General features: G+C 45.2%; 1 protein-coding gene across 1 annotated transcript; it reads left to right on the plus strand.

Annotated features, from left to right (window-relative positions):
- Window positions 1-6,308: 6,308 nt before the first annotated feature.
- Window positions 6,309-17,483, plus strand: ABO (ABO, alpha 1-3-N-acetylgalactosaminyltransferase and alpha 1-3-galactosyltransferase). The gene is made up of 3 exons (XM_056860201.1): window positions 6,309-6,343; window positions 6,848-6,982; window positions 16,778-17,483. Exons 1-3 carry the CDS (start codon window positions 6,309-6,311, stop codon window positions 17,481-17,483), a joined length of 876 nt encoding a protein of 291 aa, XP_056716179.1.
- Window positions 17,484-19,997: the final 2,514 nt, after the last annotated feature.

A 19,997-nucleotide genomic window follows, 5' to 3' on the forward strand; every position in this document is an offset into this window, starting at 1 on the left:
AGGGCCATCAAGTCCAACCCCCTGCACAATGCAGGAAATTCACAACTACCTCCCCCCTCCACACCCCTAGTGACCAGAAGATGGTCAAGATGCCCTCCCTCTCATCATCTGCCTTAGGTCACAGAACCAGCATTGCTGACAGATGGCCATCTAACCTCTTCTTAAAAACCTCTAAGGAAGGAGAGCTTACCACCTCCTGAGGAAGCCTGTTCCACTGAGAAACCGCTCTAACTGTTAGAAAATTCTTCCTGTCTAGACAGAAACTCTTTTGATTTAATTTTAACCCATTGGTTCTGGTCCAACCTTCTTGAGCAACAGAAAACAACGCGGCACCCTCCGAGGTCCCACACTTTCAGTGTAGCTTGAGGGGACCCTTCTTGCAAGAACCCCAAGTTTTGTGAAGATTGGGTCAGGGGGTCCTGAATTATGAGGCCCAGAAGGGGTCCCCCCACCCATCTGCTCAGCCCGGGGGTCTGGCTGCCTCGGCAGTTGGGCCGTACCATTATCCCAGCCCGGGGATCTGGTTGCCTCAGCAGTTGGGCTGTACCATTATGGCCCATTGAAAACAATAGCAGCCAGCCAGAGAGAATCACTGACCCAGTTAACTCCAGACGAAGCTGGCAACCGATGAAAACAGGAGAAAGCACAGTCCCACACAGAGGCAATCAAACCCACCCCACTTTGGCTACCCCCCTCAAACACACACAGAATCTGCTTCCCCCACACACACAGGAAAAAAGTTATAGATAAAAGCCCCAAAATGGGTCAAACTGTGGATGTCTTCTCTTCCAGCAGAAGCAAGGGGTCAGGAGGAGTAATCCATCCATACTGATTCCAGCAAGCAGCAGCTGCTGCTCAGGATCTCTCACGACTCTCTGGCCATTTATGCTCGGGAGGTTTTGCCTTGGATTTGTCGCTCTGTAGAGATGCACATTAAGGATCGCCTCCTCCCATTCATCCCAAAGGGCAGATGGGGGGACCCCATATCTCGGCACTTTCTGACCCAATCTTCACAAAACTTGGGGTTTCTTGCAAGAAGGGTCTCCTCAAGCTACACTGAAAGTTTGGGACCCCTACCTCCAAAAATGCCCCCCAGAGCCATGGAAAGCATCTAATGTGCTTTAAGTGGCTTTATTCCTATGGGCAATTTTGGGGGGGACCCCTTCTGGGCCCCATATCTCGGGACCCTCTGACCCAATCTTTACATAACTTGGGGGTTCTTGCAAGAAGGGTCCCCTCAAGTTACCCTGAAAGTTTGGGACCTCTACCTCCAAAAATGCCCCCCTGGAGCCGCGGAAAGCCGCGAATGTGCACCCCCCACACACGGGGATCTCTCTCTCACACACACACACAGACGCTCATTCTTTCTGTCCCTGGGCTGCGCAGTGGCCGGGCTCACGCACTCACCCGTGACTGATTGGCCAGAAGAAGACCCAGCTTGGCCACTGATTGGCCGCAGGAGAATGCTCCTTCGGAGGTGCCAAATTTGTACGAATTTATTCGCCGAGTTCGGCTCGTTGTTTTCCCACCTTTTTTTACTTCGGTTCTATCCGAAGTAGAAACTGCCAAATCAGGGGAAATTCGCCTTTTTTGGTTCAGGACGAACCAAATCAACAGCCCTATGCCTCTCTCTTGGGTTGATTGGCAGGATCTATTGCCAAAAGAAAGTGACTGGTAGGGTTGCCAGCCTACAGGTGGTGGCTGGAGATCTGCTATTACAAGTGATCTCCAGGCAATAGAGATCAGTTCACCTGGAGAAAATGGCCGCTTTGGAAATAGACTTTATAGCATTGAAATCCCTCTCCTCTCCAAACCCCACCCTCCCCATGGTCCGCCCCCAAAATCTCCAGGTATTTGCCAACCCAGAGCTGGCAATCCTAATGACTGGGCCAGGCCAGCCCCCAGCCTCTCCTTCCATGTCCCTTAAACAGCTACCTTGCCTCCCCACAGTCAGCTGGTGCTGGTACATTAAGGCTGAGGGCTACCCTGCATGGTGGCAGTTCCTCCCTCACCCAACCCTGGCCTCTTGGGCAGGCCCAGCTTCAGTGGGCTGACCACCTGGAGAACAGACTGCCCTGCTGTGTTGACCAACGTGAGTGGGACTGAGTTCTGCTGAGTGCAAGCTCTTGCCAGGCAGGCTGCTCCAGCTGCTCCTCTCGTCTTCACCTCTAGTAAGAATGGGGGTGCTGAGGTTACCCCCAGACAATAGCATTTATTTACTAAAATATTTATACTTTGCTTCTTGGTGAAGAATATCATTCAAGTGTAATAAAACCTAAATCTATTAATTGTAATTGAAAATCTACACAATGGCATAAAACAGCTTACGACGAAGCCGAACTAGAGATTCACTTTACCCAGAGCCAAGTGAGGGTCTGGGTTTCCTGGACCCAACTCAGGTTCCTCACAGCCACACAGAGGCTGTTTGGGCTCAGAATAGCACCTTTGGGGAAGGGGAAACCCCTGTCTCCCAGCTATTTTCTGTGCCAAAATAGTGGTGTGTGTGTGGGGAGTTATTTCCATGTGTTTTGCTGGTCCAAATGGAGTATTCCGTGCACATGGAGCAGCACAAACAGGGAAATAACTCCCCTGGTGCAGTTAAAGCGCAGAAAATGGCTGGGAGGCTGGAGACCTTCCTCCCCCCACAGTGGCATTGTGAGCCCAAACAGGCAGGGCTTTATTTTTTTAATAGTCATTCCCTGCAGCTGTTGTGAGGCTACGGGGAACCCAAGTTGGGCTAGGGGAACCTGGACACAGTCCTTTTAAAAAGAAAACATCTAGTTTGGCTTGTAGTCTAGAGTAGCACATGCGAAGCAGGGCTAAGCCAGGGTAGAGACTGTGATTTAGAGTGGAGCCCGGTCTCCCAGGATCCCTTTCCTGTGATGGCTCCCCTAATGCCTGTTTTAAGAGGGATACTGGTGAGTAGGATTTGATCTTCCTAGTCCTGTTCAAGAGTGATGGATGGGGTCAGCACTGTTCCCAAATCCCCAATCCTGGCTAGCCCCTGGATAAATTAAGAGCACAGATGGCAGCCCTTGAGTTTGGGGTGGCTTTAAGGCCCCAGGAACTGCCCAGTTGCCATTGTCGTGGTTCGGGCCATTAAGTGCCTACACTCTTAGAAAGGACACCTTCCTGAGAAGGAATATGTTATCTTATTCAGCGAGACACCACTAGACCGGAATCAATGGTTCCTAGAAGCATGTTACAGTTCCTAGGACATCTCTTGAACACGCCAATACATTTATAATACTGGACAAGAGTATAAGAATAATAAAAACATATTTATTTTCATTATATAATATATGCTTTTGGTTGCAAAGTCTTAAAATATTACATAAGGCTAGACATCATTAGTTTTAAACATGTTTATGTAACAAGAAGTAGCAAGTAATCATTCACAATCTCTATGCCTCCATAAAGGAGTATCTAAGTCAGAATATACCTCATAAAGTATCAGTAGTGTAATGCACCTTCATTTAGGATATAAAGTTACAGAAATCCTGTCAAAATATGATTACTTCTTTGGAAAAAGATTAGGTTAGAAACATCCTAACTTAAATCATTCAAAACATACAGAAGACAATATTTCTTGCTATGTCATCTGCAAACCTCTTAAGTAGTTAAGTTCTATAAAAACATATGAATTTATCCTAAAGTATCTGCATTTTCTAAGTCTTGAATCCCTAAAGACTTCTATCAGTATTCTTAGCTATAAAGACCTCTGATCATCATTAAGATCAGGCATTGTCTATGTACATGCTATGCCTGTTCCTTTAGTATTAGACAGCAATGCTGAATATATAAATACTATGTGTTAGCTTAAAGCTGTTTAAAGTCTTGTCGAAGGCTTTCACGGTCAGAGTTCATTGGTTCTCGTAGGTTATCCGGGCTGTGTAACCGTGGTCTTGGTATTTTCTTTCCTGACGTTTCGCCAGCAGCTGTGGCCAGCATCTTCAGAGGAGTAACACTGAAGGACAGTGTCTCTCAGTGTCAAGTGTGTAGGAAGAGTAATATATAGTCAGAAAAGGGTTGGGTTTGAGCTGAATCATTGTCCTGCAAAAAGTAACAAAGGTAATGTGCTAAGGTATACGATATACTCCTGCAGAGGTGAGGGGGTCTCTTTTATCTTTTGCTGATCGTAGCATTTGTTGTATTTTCTTGGTGGGTTTAAACACTGTTTGTAGGTTATGTTTTTTCAAATGTTTCTCCATCCTATCAGTGACTCCTTTAATAAATGGCAAGAATACCTTTCCTATGGGAGACTGTTTTTCCTGAGTTTTCTGATTTTTGTTTGGTTTAATGGCCCTTCTGATTTCATTCTTGGAATAGCCATTTGCTAGCAGTGCGTGATTTAGATGATTAGTTTCTTCCTTGAGAAACTGTGGTTCACAGATCCGTCTTGCACGGTCCATGCAGGAGTATATCGTATACCTTGCAGCTGTGGACAAGTTTACATCGGGACAACAAAACGCAGCATACAAGCAAGGATAAAAGAACATGAAAGATACTGCAGACTGGGCCAACCTGAGAAATCAGCAGTGGCTGAACATGGACTGACACCAACAGGACACAGGGTCTTATTCCAAGACACTGAAAGACTTGTCAATTCTACCAACTATTTTGTCAGATTGCACAGAGAAGCCATTGAAATTCATAAACATCAGCACAACTTTAACAGAAAAGAAGAGAGTTTAAGAATGAATAAGGCTTGGCTTCCTGTCTTAAAAACCTCCAGACTAACAAAGACCACAGTCAACAATAGCCATGCAGATTAGCTTTGGACTTCACACATTAACAGATCACTTCAGGATACAATGGTTCCATATCAACATACCACACCCTCATTAGCACATTAGCTTGATACTTACAGGACAATGGTTAGCACATTACCTTTGTTACTTTTTGCAGGACAATGATTCAGCTCAAACCCAACCCCTTTCTGACTATATATTACTCTTCCTACACACTTGACACTGAGAGACACCGTCCTTCAGTGTTACTCCTCTGAAGATGCCGGCCACAGCTGCTGGCGAAACGTCAGGAAGGAAAATACTAAGACCACGGTTACACAGCCCGGATAACCTGTTTAAAGTCTTTCTGGCAGTGCCAATTGTAAAGAGTTTTGTATGTGAACTTATGGTTCAAATCTGTGTATGCGCTGTACAATGTATCAGCATTGTGCATGTCTCATAGAATACAGAGAGTCTTCTTTTCTGTCAGGAACATTTCTGGTCTCTTCTCTGAGGAGTTTCAGAAGTCCCTCTGTTAGGTAGAGGACTTTCTGACACTATCTCAGAGGTCTATCTATTAGTCCTGTGTTCACGATGTTCTTTAGCATTGGTAAGCCAAATAGGTTTATTTTGTAAGAATCCATTAATCCAACGGACTCTCAATGTTCCAATTTATGGAAAGATCACTGCACTTAGATTCCTATTCAAAGGATAAGAATTCTAAGGGTCTCCATCCTCTTCTAGGAATGGAGCAGTCTCACAAGAAGACTGTGGATATTATAAGATATGTTGAAATATCCAGATCTTGATACTTCAAGACACCTCAGAGAACTTCTGTCCACGCAAGGATCAGAGTCTCAATGTTTTACATCTCAGGCCTCTGAGATGGAAAGATGCTGTGTCTGTGCAGCTGCAGTCTGCCCAGCAACAACATTCTGAAGTACTGGCTATCCTGCTCCGCCTTATATACACTTCAGATCTATGTTATCAACACATCTGCGGTATGTGTTGTTGTGCCTTCTACATCTGATAATGTAGATAATCTGATTATTCTTTATGCATCAGCATATTTTGGGGGGAAATTGTATTTCACATTGCAACCACACCATTGTCCTTTCTCAGATATGTAACCATATCTGATGCTTGCCTCTTATCTCTATTAGAAAAGGTTTACCAATACTACAATACTACTTTTCCCTTCTGGAGCAGGTGTTGTTTTATCTATTCCTCTGGCAATGTTCCCAGAGTACTGTGGAATACACTTCTGTATTCTTCTAAGGCAAATTTCTTCTCAACCTTCTAAGGCAGGTTTCTTCTCAACACATGTCATACTTAATCTTTTATAAGTTTTCTTATAGGGTTCTAAGGGGTTTCTATAGATTTTCAATGCAAAACTATCAAAGGCCGTCACACTCTTACCTCTGCTGCCAGCAATTTCTCTGACATAGGGAGAATCTGGCTGAATATAGTCCATAATATTTAGAAGAATATAGTCCATAATATTTTGGGGAAAGACTTGCAGAGACTCTTTACTGTATAAAGAATGAATCCTAAGACCCAACTTCTCTTTCTTTCAGAATGGTTTACACAAAACCACACATCTTTAAACCTCTGTAAGTAATACTACTCTACACTTAATCTTAGCCAAAAGGCCAAGAAGTGATAAGTAATACTCAGAATGCTTCAACATTTTCAGGAACGATTGCGTGGTGTAGTGGTTAAGAGCAGCGATTTAAAGCGGTGGACTCTGATCTGGAGAACCGGGTTTGTTTCCCCACTCCTCCACATGAGCTGTGGATGCTAATCTGGTGAACTGGATTTGTTTCCCCACTCCTACACATGAAGCCAGCTGGGTGACCTTGGGCTAGTCACAGCTCTCTCAGCCCCATCTACATCACAGGGTGTCTGTTGTGGGGAGGGGAAGGTGATTGTAAGCTGGTTTGATTCTTCCTTAAATGGTAGAGAAAGTCGGCATATAAAAACCAATTATTCTTCTGAGCCCCTGCTGAATTGTGCCCCAGCCTTTCTGGGAAGGAATAATTCTGGAAATTTGGAAAAGTGTAATCTGGTTGTGCACCTTTGTAATGTGATTCTGAAGAAGTCTTCTTTCCCCACAGAAGAACTGATGTCCTTACAGTGACTCCCTGGCTTGCCCCAATCATTTGGGAAGGGACCTTCAACGTGGATATCTTGAATGAGCAGTTCAGACAGAGGAACACGACTGTTGGGCTGACAGTGTTCGCTATCAAAAAGTGAGCATGGCAAGCAAGCGGTAGGGTGAGGTGTCTCGCTCTCTGAAGCCTGACCTTTCATGTGCACGAGGTTTTATTCTTTCTGCTGCAGGTCTCTCCCCCGACTCCCACCTCTTGTTAGACAGTTGTGTGGGGGGGAAGAGAGAGGATCCTGACTGTTTCCACACACAGTATTTTCTGCGAGTCTGGTCCTTTAAGTCTTCACACTTTGTTCATGTATCCAGACTCATCCTGGCTGCTTTTGCTGCAAGTTTGAAAAAAGTGGAGGGATTCCCCACTTTTTCTGGATGTGCTTTTTGTGCAAAGTTTTTTGTTTGTCGATTTCCACTTGTTTGAGTTTCAGTGTAGAGTTTCTTAACCTATGGTTGCTTTGTTCTGCCCATTTCTGAGGATCACTGCAACGTCATGCTGATGCACCACCACCATTCCACAAATGCCTGTTGTCATTGTTTGACAAGACTCTGCCTCGCCGTCCCTTGATTCCACACTCCACCTTCCCCTCCCTTCCTCCCAATTGCCCGTTGATGATACACTGAAAACTCCTGGGTAAATGTAAAAAAAATCATATTACAATAGTGTTATTTTGCTGATATCTGTTGACATCAAACCTCTCATAGGTCTTTTATGCATGGCTGTTTCACTCGCCATGACCAACAACTTTGGATCTTTGTGTTGATTATGCATGCCATTTCTGACCGTCAGAGGTTGCCTCGCTCTCCCCCTGTGTTCCCCTGCATTTTGCCTGCATTTTCAGAGACCTGTTTTATCTCGAATTTGAAAACGTGGGCAAAACACGGGGAAATGCAGTGGGGGAGCGAAGTGACCTCTGACAGTCGGAAACAGCATGCATAATCAACACAAAGACCTGAAGCCATAGAATCATAGAATCATAGAGTTGGAAGGGACCACCAGGGCCATCAAGTCCAACGCCCTGCACAATGCAGGAAATTCACAACTACCTCCCCCCTCCACACCCCTAGTGACCAGAAGATGGTCAAGATGCCCTCCCTCTCATCATCTGCCTTAGGTCACAGAACCAGCATTGCTGACAGATGGCCATCTAACCTCTTCTTAAAAACCTCCAGGGAAGGAGAGCTTACCACCTCCAGAGGAAGCCTGTTCCACTGAGGAACCGCTCTAACTGTTAGAAAATTCTTCCTAATGTCTAGACGGAAACTCTTTTGATTTACTGTAATTTCAACCCGTTGGTTCTGGTCTGACCTTCTTGAGCAACAGAAAACAACTCGGCACCCTCCTCTATATGACAGCCCTTCAAGTACTTGAACATGGTTATCATATCCCCTCTCAGTCTTCTCCTCTTCAGGCTAAACATACCCAGCTCCTTCAATCTTTCCTCAAAGGACTTGGTCTCCAGACCCCTCATCATCTTTGTTGCCCTTCTCTGGACACGTTCCAGCTTGTCTACATCTTTCTTAAATTGTGGTGCCCAAAACTGAACACAGTACTCTAGTTGAGGTCTAACCAGAGCAGAGTAAAGCGATACCATCACTTCGCGTGATCTGGACACTATACCTCTGTTGATGCAGCCCAAGACCGCATTTGCCTTTTTAGTTACAGCATCACACTGCTGACTCATGTTCAGTGTTTGGTCTACTAAGACCCCAAGATCCTTGTCACACACACTACTGATCAAACAAGTCTCCCCCATCCTATAATTATGCATTTGGTTTTTTCTACCTAAATGCAAAACTTTACATTTGTCTTTGTTGAAGTGCATTTTATTCGTTCTAGCCCATTTCTCCAGCCTGTCAAGATCATCCTGCATCTTGGCTCTGTCTTCTACCGTATTTGCTACCCCTCCCAATTTAGTATCATCTGCAAATTTAATAAGAATCCCCTCTATTCCTTCATCCAAATCATTTATAAAGATGTTGAACAACACAGGGCCCAGCACAGATCCCTGAGGAACTCCACTAGTCACTTCTCTCCAAGTGGACGAGGAACCATTAACTAGCACTCTTTGGGTACGATCTGTCAACCAGTTGCAGATCCATCTAACAATAATAGGATCTAACCCACATTTCCCCAATTTGTCAACTAGAATACTATGTGGAACCTTATCAAAAGCCTTACTGAAATCTAGATAAACTATGTCTACAGCATTCCCCTGATCCAGCAAGGTAGTAACTTTCTCAAAAAAGGAGATAAGATTAGTCTGACATGACTTATTCTTGAGAAACCCATGCTGGCTCTTAGTGATCAGATCCATCCTTTTTAATGCTCAAGGACGGACTGTTTGATGATTTGTTCGAACACTTTTCCTGGTATAGAAGTCAAGCTGATGGGTCGGTAGTTACCTGGATCCTCCTTTTTCCCCTTCTTGAAAATGGGGACAACATTTGCCCGCCTCCAATCTTCTGTGGTATGTTAATGTGGAACATTAACAGGACACAGGGTCTTATTCCAAGACACTGAAAGACTGGACAATTCTACCAACTATTTTGTCGGATTGCACAGAGAAGCCATTGAAATTCATAAACATCAGCACAACTTTAACAGAAAAGAAGAGAGTTTAAGAATGAATAAGGCTTGGCTTCCTGTCCTGAAAACCTCCAGACTCACAAAGACTACAGTCCACAATAGCCATGCGGATTAGCTTTGGATTCCACATGTTAACTTCAGGATACAATGGTTCCATATCAACATACCACACCCTCATTAGCACATTATCTTGATACTTACAGGACAATGATTAGCACATTACCTTTAATGCTTTGCAGGACAATGACTCAGCTCAAACTCAACCCCCTTCTGACTATACATTACTCTTCCTACACACTTGACACTAAGAGACACTGTCCCTCAGTGTTACTCCTCTGAAGATGCCTGCCACAGCTGCTGGCGAAACGTCAGGAAAGAAAATACCAAGACCACGGTCACACAGCCCGGATAACCTACAAGAACCGAATCACAGGTTAATTTGTGAATGTTAATTTGTGAATCCTCAAGGAGGATTTAAAGGAATTCTGTTGAAACTTGCCTGAACTAGCTTCCTTGAGGCAAGAGGTTTTAGGAAATAATGGCAATAAAATAGAATTTTTAAAAACCCGGGCAAGAAAAATGCCTTTAGAGTCCAACAATTCCTTATTTCTAAAAAGCAATCTTGGAATGGCTGGAGAGTCAAAAGATTAGACTCATTTCTGGTCTTGATTAGACTCATTAAGGCTTTACAGTGATTTAATGTCTATTCATTTGAGGTACTGGCCAAGAAGATCTCTTAAATGTTTCCTGACAAGGAAGGGTGACCTCCAGGAGGGAATGACCCCCTCCCCCGTATCTGCAAATCTGTAGACAAATCGTGTTGGATTGCAAGGTCAGCTTATAGGGCTTCTGTCTCGTCTTATCCCAATTCTGGTTCTTCCGAGGGGGACTTTCGGATCTGTTTCCCTGGCTGCTGGGAGTACAGGCTACATCCGAAAGTGCGGGCTTAAACGAGCGAACTGAATCCTTCAAGGTGAAACGATCATTCCAAGCATTACAGCCAGCATCCTTCTGTTCAATCAAGTTGTCTAGTTTGGTATTTAATAAATGAAGCTCTTTGTAAATAGATTCTGTCTTCCTTGCTATCAGCAAGACAAGGTGAGCCAATGATTCCTCCAATTCTAAATCACTACCCTCATTCAGGTCCTCAGAGGAATATTTAGTACCCATATCGAAAGAGGGGTGTGCGCGTTCAGGGGTAGCCTCCCCTGCGTTGGTTTCATCAGTTTCGTCAGCCATCTCCAGCAAGGGAGCAAAGCGATTGGAAATGGCAATTTGAGATTGTGCAACACCAGGTGCCAAAAAATAGTCCACAATTTTAGCTTGTTTGGAAGATGGTGAAAGGTTTGCCTCCTAAAATCATAGAATCATTGAATCATAGAGTTGGAAGGGACCACCAGGGCCATCAAGTCCCACCCCCTGCACAATGCAGGAAATTCACAACTACCTCCCCCCGCACACCCCTAGTGACCAGAAGATGGCCAAGATGCCCTCCCTCTCATCATCTGCCCAAGGTCACAGAACCAGCATTGCTGACAGATGGCCATCTAACCTCTTCTTAAAAACCTCCAGGGAAGGAGAGCTTACCACCTCCCGAGGAAGCCTGTTCCCCTGAGGAACCGCTCTGTTAGAAAATTCTTCCTAATGTCTAGGAATTCTTCCTTGTCTCTGCCTCTTTTCTGTGGTTTCACTTTAATTAGTTCTACTGTTTAAATGATTCCAATAAATGAAACAGCTTAGAGGCAAGGTCAGCAGTCAACTATTCAGCAGTCGACAGTCAACAGTTATCCAATTAGCAAGTTCCACCTTTCCTCAGTAAAATTACTCCCAGTTGAAGATAAACTCTTGAAATAAAAAGCAGCAAGGCCGCTGACATAGGAAAACAATTATTAAAAGAGCTAAGGCAGCTAAGACAACTGGGAGGCTATTAAAGAACAGTTAAAACTTATCTCACCTTGGAGTAACAAAAGCTCATGCCTGTTATACACATATAAAAGTACCGGGCCCAGAACTGAGCCCTGTGGCATCCCACTGGACATCTCTCTCCGTTCAGATGAAATGCCATTGGCTAGATGGCCATTTGTCAGCAGTGCTGATTCTATGACTTTAGGCAGATCATGAGAGGGAGGACATCTTGGCCATCTTCTGGGCATGGAGTAGGGGGTCACTGGGGGTTTGGTAGTTGTGAATTTCCTGCATTGTGCAGGGGGTTGGATTAGATGACCCTGGTGGTCCCTTCCAACTCTCATAGAATCATAGAGTTGTGATTCTCCACATTTACTAAATGAGAAAATCTATGAGTGCAGTTCAACCAGTTCCCTATCCACCAACGATCCTAGAGTCCAATCCACAGCCCTCCAGTTTACCCATCAGAAAATCATGGGGAACCCTGTCAAAAGCTTTACTGAAATCCAGGTAAACAACATCAACCTTATTCCCTTGAGCCAGTAAGTTCGTCACTCATTCAAAGAAGGAAATGAGGTTGGTCTGGCAGGATCTGTTGGGGACAAATCTGTGCTGACTTCCCCAGATCACTAAGTTGTCCTTTGGGTGCTTGCAGATTGACCCTTTAAGATCTGTTCCAGTATCTTCCCTGGGACAGAAGTCAAACTGACCAGCCTGTCATTTCCTGGGTTATCCCTCCTCCCTTTAAAAAAAATTAGGATAACATTTGCCCTCCTCCAGTCTTGTGGCATGCCTCCTGTTCTCCAAGAGGCCTGGGAGAACAAAGGCTCTTCAAGCTCTCTAGAAAGTTCTTTGAGCGCTCTCGGGTGCATACTGTCTGGCCAGGGGGATTTGTACTCATCCAGTGCAGCCAGGTGCTTCTCAACTATCTCTCTGACAATGTCAACCAGCAGCCTTGCCTACTACCATCTCTAGATGAGTCCATTCTCTTCTTCAGGGAAAAACTGAGGCAAAATAGTAATTGAGCCTGTCTGCTTTGTCCTCAAGCTCTTTCTTCCTATTGCCCAAGCTTTGTGCAATGGTACAGACATTTGAATCCCTGAACGTTTGTCACCATTTGACCTGGCCCTCCCCAGTGGGCCTCTGCTATTTGCTCTCCTTCATTTAAATCCCTGTTGGTTGTCTCCTTCCCCTTGTGGTGTCAGTTTAACACCCTCCTGATGAATCTACCAGCTTTTCTCCACACACATTCTTGCCTGACCTTGATAGGTGAAGTCCATCGCATGCTAGTAGGTTGTCATCCAGAAAATGTAGCCCGTGGTCCCAGAATCCAAATTGCTCCTGCCAGCACTACCGACATAGTCAGTGGTTCACCTCCATTATCTTCTGTTCCTGTCACATTCCCCTTCCTGTGACAGGAAGGATTGAAGAGACCACCACCTGTGTCCCCATTACCTTCAGCTTCCTCTTGATAGCCTTATAGTCAGCCCTGATGCTTTCAATGATTACAGTCATGTAATTGGTTTCTACATGTACCTGTCAGGCACGGCCTGGTACTCAGGCCAGGTGGTGCTCCAAGGTCGATGTGTTGTGCAACTCTGTTATGTTATGTCTCGCTCTACTCTGGGAACAAGAATTATCTATAGGTTGCCGTAGCAACCAGGAGTCATCTAGAAAGTTCATTTCAACTTTATATCTACTGTATTCTAATTCCTACCCCCATTAGTATCCTTGCTGCTTCCAAGTCATTTTCTGCAACTCGCTGTATATTTCCCATTAAACTAACTTTCTATGGAGAACCTGCCTAGAAGTAGTTTGTGGGATTTGTCTGGCGAGCCCAGAGCTGACAGTACCATCACAATGGGCAATCATCTGTAGGTTTGACAAGTTTTGGTATTCAGCCTACAATATCTTTAATTTTCACCCCTGGCAAGCAACAAACCACTCGGGCCAGGTGGTCAGGCCTGGAAACATGACGTTCCATTACCCTCAGCAGAGAGTTGCCTACAACCAACACTTTCCTTTTCCTTCCAGTGCCATTTCTTTGTAACCCCCATCCTCTTCCATCTATCTTTCTTGTGTTTGTGATTCCTCTTCTGGCAGCGTTTTGCCACCACAAAGGCCAGGATTCGATTCCTGAGTTCTAATGGCAGTGAAAGCCTTCTCGATCAACGTCTTTGGGGTTGTGCTGTAGTGCTCTGAGGAGTCTTGTTAAGGCAGCCAGCCATGCTGTTGTCCGTTTCCCTGGTCTCCCCTTCCCTATGCAGGGCATCAAGGCTTCGGTTAATGAAATCCTCCCCCTCCTTGATCTCATGGAGAGTAGTATTCCTTTCCTCCAAGTTCCAAACCTTCTAATCTAAGAGCCTTATCAACTTACACTTCTAACAGCTGAAGTCCTTCTTGTCCTCAGGGAGGAAAACAAACATGGCACACTCCCTAAAGGTGACGAGAAATGGTGTGTGACCATTCATCATCACCTTCCAAGTGGAGTCTTTCACCCTAGAAATACCTTTGTGTGGTGACCTAACCTGCAACTTACAGACCTGACCAAATGTCTACCTAGGCCAAAAGGGGTAACAAACACAGCCATGTAAAAGCTTCTTAAGTACTTATAGGGTCCCCAGGCCCAATCCCCAGGCTTGCGCTAAAGGCTTGTGCCTCTGGCAAGGAGGAGCCTTACAGTTCAAAGGTTCACAGCCCCCACCTTTCAACAGCCACATCAACAGCAGAGGGTAGGGCAGCAATCTACCCCAGGCAAACAGGCCCTCCTCATTCAGCAACAAACTCGACACAGAGAACCAATCAGGAACCCCTCTCCAGCCGGCAGGCTCCAAGCACCCACTCATCCTCCCACACTGTCTTCTCACACAGCAACCTCAGTTAATGCTCCCCAGAAGTGTGGAAAAGGCAAAACTAACACTCACCTTGCTAGCAGCTCTGTCCTCTGCTCTTTCTCCCAGCCCAACTGACTCAGTTCTGCCTCTGGCCAGGAGGAGCCTTACAATTCAAAGGCTCACAGCCCCCACCTCTCAGCAGCCACAGCAACAGCAGAGGGGGGGGGGGCAGCGGGATTCTGTTCATCTCCTTCAAAAAGTTGGATAAATGTTTTAAAATCGCCCCAGAGTTTGTGGTTGGAGAGGGGTTTTTGGCTGATTCGCCCTCATGTCTCTGCTGAAATGTTACTTTTTTCCTATTTGCATATCTGCTGTTGGCGTTTGTAAATATTTTTGCAAGCATCAATCCCCCTCCCTGCAGTTCAGACTTTGGGGATTAACGCAGGGCAGAATGTTCCTGGTTCGCTCCTCTGTTATCTCACAATATTTTAATCCCACAATATTTAAGTCTGGATAATCAAACGCATGACGCCAGCCTATCCCACATTAAGTCTGAAACAAGTAGCTGCTGGAGGCTCCCCGTGCGTTTGAACCAACCATATAATGTGGGATAGTTCGCAATGCGGGCTAGCAGGGGAGTGACATCACCCAAGGATTGGCTGAGGGGTTATCCAATCAAAGGGCGATTCTCCCCCTTTTTTTTTCTTGGAACACCAGCGTTCCGGTATACCATCGTCTCAACCCTCGCACGGCCAATATGGCGACGGAATGAGGACTGACGGGAAATGGCGGGAAAAGCGGCAATTGCTTGCGCAGGAAAGGGGGCGGGACGGGAGACCGGAAGCGGCAATTACTTGCGCAGGAAAGGGGGCGGGACGGGAGACCGGAAGCGGCAATTACTCGCGCAGGAAAGGGGGCGGGACGGAGGAGACCAGTAAGGAGCATTAGTAGCGAGCTAGTCGAGTCATTACACGCACGTCAACGTTCCGGTAATGTGGCGAAATAAAAAAAAAGTAGCGGATTAGCACAGAAAAGATCGCTAGAAACCAGGGATTGCTTAACCCGGGTTTTTTTTGCCTTAATTCGTGACTAAGGTGGGTTCGATGCGCAGCCCTTGGACGGTCGTGCATGTGGACCACGGAGATTCGCTACTATTAAGGCACAAAGGCAAGACAAATTGGCCGTGCGTTAAACCCCTTTGATTGTCATTTTTAACCATTGCACAAAAAATAAAATTTAAAAAGTGTGGTGGTAACACCTTCCAAAGAAAAAACTGTCAGTTTGGAGCGGTGGCAGATGAATTCCAGCAGCTACAATTCAGAGCCAAGGCTTTAAGTTCCGCAGGAAAACCAATGGGGAATGACGGCAACCAACTCGGAGCTGTGGCTTATGATCTTGCCACGGGGGAAACTAGCCAAAAGACGTACGTGTGGGAAAGGTGCCCATGATTCAAGCACAGCAGCTGCAGGGATATGGCTGCCCTGCCAGCAGTGTGATCAGAAGGTTGCCTGACCAAAGTAGCAAATTATGCAGAGAAGCAAAAGGCAGCCTTCTCTGTCAGTGAAGCATTATCCTGCCTTTCTCCTGTGAAACACAAGGTGGCATACTCAGGGTTCCCAGGAGGTCTCCCTCCCAGGCACTGACCTAGGTTATCTCACCGCCTCCAAGTTGCATACTCCAGGCCAAATTAAATGTGACAGCAGGCCAACCTGTGACCACCAAAGCAGGTTATCTCACTACCTTCTTTTGGACAAGAAGCCTCCATTCGTTCTAAGAGCTGCCCTGCCCCCTTGACATGCATGGATGTAGATTGAAGTTCTGCAAGACATCCCTGGCACAAATGGCACGTTCCTTTCCCCTGGGGCCTTCAGTAACTACTGCTGCTGGGGACAGGTGGAACTGCAAACTTCGTCTGCCCAGCTGAAGAGAAGCCATATCCCCAGGTCTCCCTGGTGCTGACTGCTTCATAGCATGCTTCCGAGAGGGGCTCTTTGCTTTAGTGCTGCATCCTTGTAAGTCCACTGACATCAATAGAAGAGTATAAATCTGTTTAGGATTGCACTGTAAAAGTGTGCAGCCTTTGGGGTGGCAGAAGCTGTAAAATGCAAGGACTGGGAGAGGACATTCTATATCATTATACCCTCGTTGCCTTCATCAGTTACAGTTGATGCCTTACTATTATTTTTCTAAATCTTACTTTGTCCATTGTATCTTAATTTTCTCTTATTGTCTCTTGGAATGAGAAAGGTGGCATAGGAATAGTCTAAATAAGTGAATTCCAAATGACTGCATCCAAGCAATCTTTCAGCTTTGCAAAAAGAAAGAACACACACAATGGACCCCTTCCCCACCATCCATATAGAAGAAAAGCTGATTTTATACTCGGCTTTTCTCTACCTTAAGGAGTCTCAAAGCATTTTACAATCATAATCCCTGAACAAAAATGTGTAAATTGCACTTCATATATGACTCAAAATTCTGTCCTGGATCTCAGCAGTTTTCTTTTGTGTTCATGTTCTGTAACTAATGGAAATGTTCTTTTTGTTTCTTCTAGGTATGTGGTCTTCCTCCAGCAGTTTCTAGAAACTGCAGAGACTTATTTCATGGTTGGGCATAGAGTGAAGTATTATATCTTCACCGATAGGCCTGAAGCTGTTCCTAACATAACTCTCAAAGAAGGAAGAGAGATAATCCCTATCCGAGTTCAAAACTACCCAAGGTGGCAGGAAATCTCCATGCGCCGGATGGAGATGCTCAATCACTATGCTCAACAGCGCTTTATCAGTGAAGTTGACTTTCTAGTATGTGTCGATGCAGACATGCGGTTTAGTGACCATGTTGGAGTAGAGATTTTGAGCACGGTATTTGGCACAATTCACCCGAGTTTCTATGCCGCTGAGCGCCAAGCATTCACCTACGAACGGCGCCCCACCTCAAAAGCTTACATTCCCCAAGACGAGGGTGATTTTTACTATATTGGAGCCTTCTTTGGAGGAACGGTGGCTGAGGTTTACAAGCTGACCGAGAAGTGCCATAAAGACATCATGGCTGATAAAAACAAAAGTATAGAGGCTGTCTGGCAGGAAGAGAGCCACCTAAACAAGTATTTTGTGTACCATAAACCCACAAAAATACTTTCCCCGGAATATCTGTGGGACAATAGTCTTGGTAACCCAAAGTTCCTTAAAAAAAAGAGATTTCTCGCTGTCCCCAAAAATCATGCTGCAATCAGAAATAAAAGAAACTCAAACCTGAAATGACATCGACATATTTTGCAGAGTGAATTATATTTGAAATAAAATATCATTATTTACAACAAAAGGGACTTGTAGTTATGCAAGGCTGGACAGAGGGCCTCACAGGGGCAAAAATGGAATGGCCTCCTAATTGGCCAATGAAACAATTCAGCTCTAAATTTCAGCATCTGTTTATTACTGGCATCTCATTTTTCAGACAGGTCACATCCCATTTTTCGTAAAACAGGTCACATCAATCCAGAGACACAGGCCTCTACTCTCAGGCTTGCATAAACAACCATGGGTTAGAGCCCACTGAATAGAATCATAGAGTCATAGAGTTGGAAGGGACCACTAGGGCCATCAAGTCCAACCCCCTGCACAATGCAGGAATTTCACAACTACCTCCCCCCCCCACACCCCTAGTGACCAGAAGATGGCCAAGATGCCCTCCCTCTCACCATCTGTCTAAGGTCACAGAATCAGCATTGCTGACAGATGGCCATCTAACCTCTTCTTAAAAACCTCCAGGGAAGGAGAGCTTACCACCTACCGAGGAAGCCTGTTCCACTGAGGAACAGCTCCAACTGTTAGAAAATTCTTCCTAATGTCTAGATGGAAACTCTTTTGATTTAATTTCAACCCGTTGGTTCTGGTCCGATCTTTTTGAGCAACAGAGGACAACTCGGCACCCTCCTCTATATGACAGCCCTTCAAGTACTTGAACATGGTTATCATATCCCCTCTCAGTCTTCTCCTCTTCAGGCTGAACATACCCAGCTCCTTCAACCTTTCCTCATATGACTTGGTCTCCAGACCTCTCACCATCTTTGTTGCCCTCCTCTGGACATGTTCCAGCTTGTCTACATCTTTCTTAAATTGTGGTGCCCAAAACTGAACACAGTACTCTAGCTGAGGTCTAACCAGAGCAGAGTAAAGTGATACCATCACTTTGCGTGATCTGGATACTGATGCAGCCCAAGACTGCATTTGCCTTTTTAGTTACCGCATCACACTGCTGACTCATGTTCAGTGTTTGGTCTACTAAGACCCCAAGATCCTGTTCATACACACTACTGCTCAAACAAGTTTCCCCCATCCTATAGTTATACATTTGATTTTTCCTACCTAAATGCAGAACTTTACATTTGTCTTTGTTGAAATGCATTTTATTCGTTCTAGCCCATTTCTCCAGCCTGTCAAGATCATCCTGCATCTTGGCTCTGTCTTCTATCGTATTTGCTACCCCTCCCAATTTAGTATCACCTGCAAATTTAATAAGCATCCCTTCTATTCCTTCATCCAAATCATTTATAAAGATGTTGAACAACACAGGGCCCAGCACAGATCCCTGAGGAATTCCACTAGTCACTTCTCTCCAAGTGGACGAGGAACCATTAACTAGCACTCTTTGGGTACAATCTGTCAACCAGTTGCAGATCCATCTAACAATAATAGGATCTAACCCACATTTCCCCAATTTGTCAACTAGAATACTATGTGGAACCTTATCAAAAGCCTTACTGAAATCTAGATAAACTACGTCTACAGCATTCCCCTGATCCAGCAAGGTACATGAGATGGCTCATCAGTTGGCAGATGTATACATGGAGAAAAATGTTGAAGTCCTGAAAATCACCCTTACACTGTGTGCTGTTCTTCTGTTCACAGTAGAAAAAGGGAAATCTCTAATCCCAATGCAGCTGCATACAGAGGAAGGTCATTCAGGGATGCCACAAGAAAGACTTCTTACTCTGGACAGTGCCATCTGAGGCTGTGGTGGTATTCCCTGGCCAAGATTGGGTGGCATTGTTAGTGTTGGGTATATCCACGCAGCATGAACGAGTGGAAGCAATTTGCTAGTGTGGTCAGATGAGCAGCGGATTGATAATATGTGTGTGAGCTGTGGCATGCTTTTTATTTTCTGATGTCCTCAGCCCATGGGTGAAGCAAACACCACCACCAGTGAGGAAACCTATCCCACTGGAGAAACACGTGGCAATTGCTATTTGGTACCTAGCAAACAAGGATTGATACCATTAACTGCTTCAACTATTTGGAGTTGGACTGACCACTGTGGGAGGAAGTGTGGTGGAGGTGTGCTTTGTACTGGAGTTGGACCTGCTCAGGAAGATGGTTGGCCTCGGTAAAGAGATAGGAAGGGTAATCTGGTAATCCTTTCCTGTGCACCAACAATGTATTGCAATTTTTAATTGATCTTTACATTGGGATTTTACACCCATCCATCCATAATTTCAAAGATACCAACAATCCCTCCCCAATTTAGGTGATTCTCCTTGTGTATATGAGAAATGCATCCCTATCCTGTGGTTGAGGGTGGCTGGGAAATTGCAGGGTAGGGTGAACCAGAAGCAACAGTACCCCCTACCACATGGGCGCTTTCCTTTACCTTGCCCATTACTAGTAGTGCAACTAGGGTTGCCTGGAGGAGGTGGTTGGCTAGAGTCCCATTTGTCCCCCTGTGCTTCAGAATGGGAAGGGAGGGGTCTCATCTTCACCCCAGCCCTCAATTTTCCC

The sequence above is a fragment of the Euleptes europaea genome, chromosome 14 (assembly GCF_029931775.1).
Source record: "Euleptes europaea isolate rEulEur1 chromosome 14, rEulEur1.hap1, whole genome shotgun sequence".
Classification (NCBI taxonomy): Eukaryota; Metazoa; Chordata; class Lepidosauria; order Squamata; family Sphaerodactylidae; genus Euleptes; species Euleptes europaea.

Coding starts and splice junctions, on each gene's coding strand:
- ABO (XM_056860201.1), top strand. CDS start 6,309: ATGGTTTACACAAAACCACACATCTTTAAACCTCT. Junction 6,344..6,847: donor CCACACATCTTTAAACCTCT/GTAAGTAATACT, acceptor CTTTCCCCACAG/AAGAACTGATGTCCTTACAG. Junction 6,983..16,777: donor ACAGTGTTCGCTATCAAAAA/GTGAGCATGGCA, acceptor TGTTTCTTCTAG/GTATGTGGTCTTCCTCCAGC.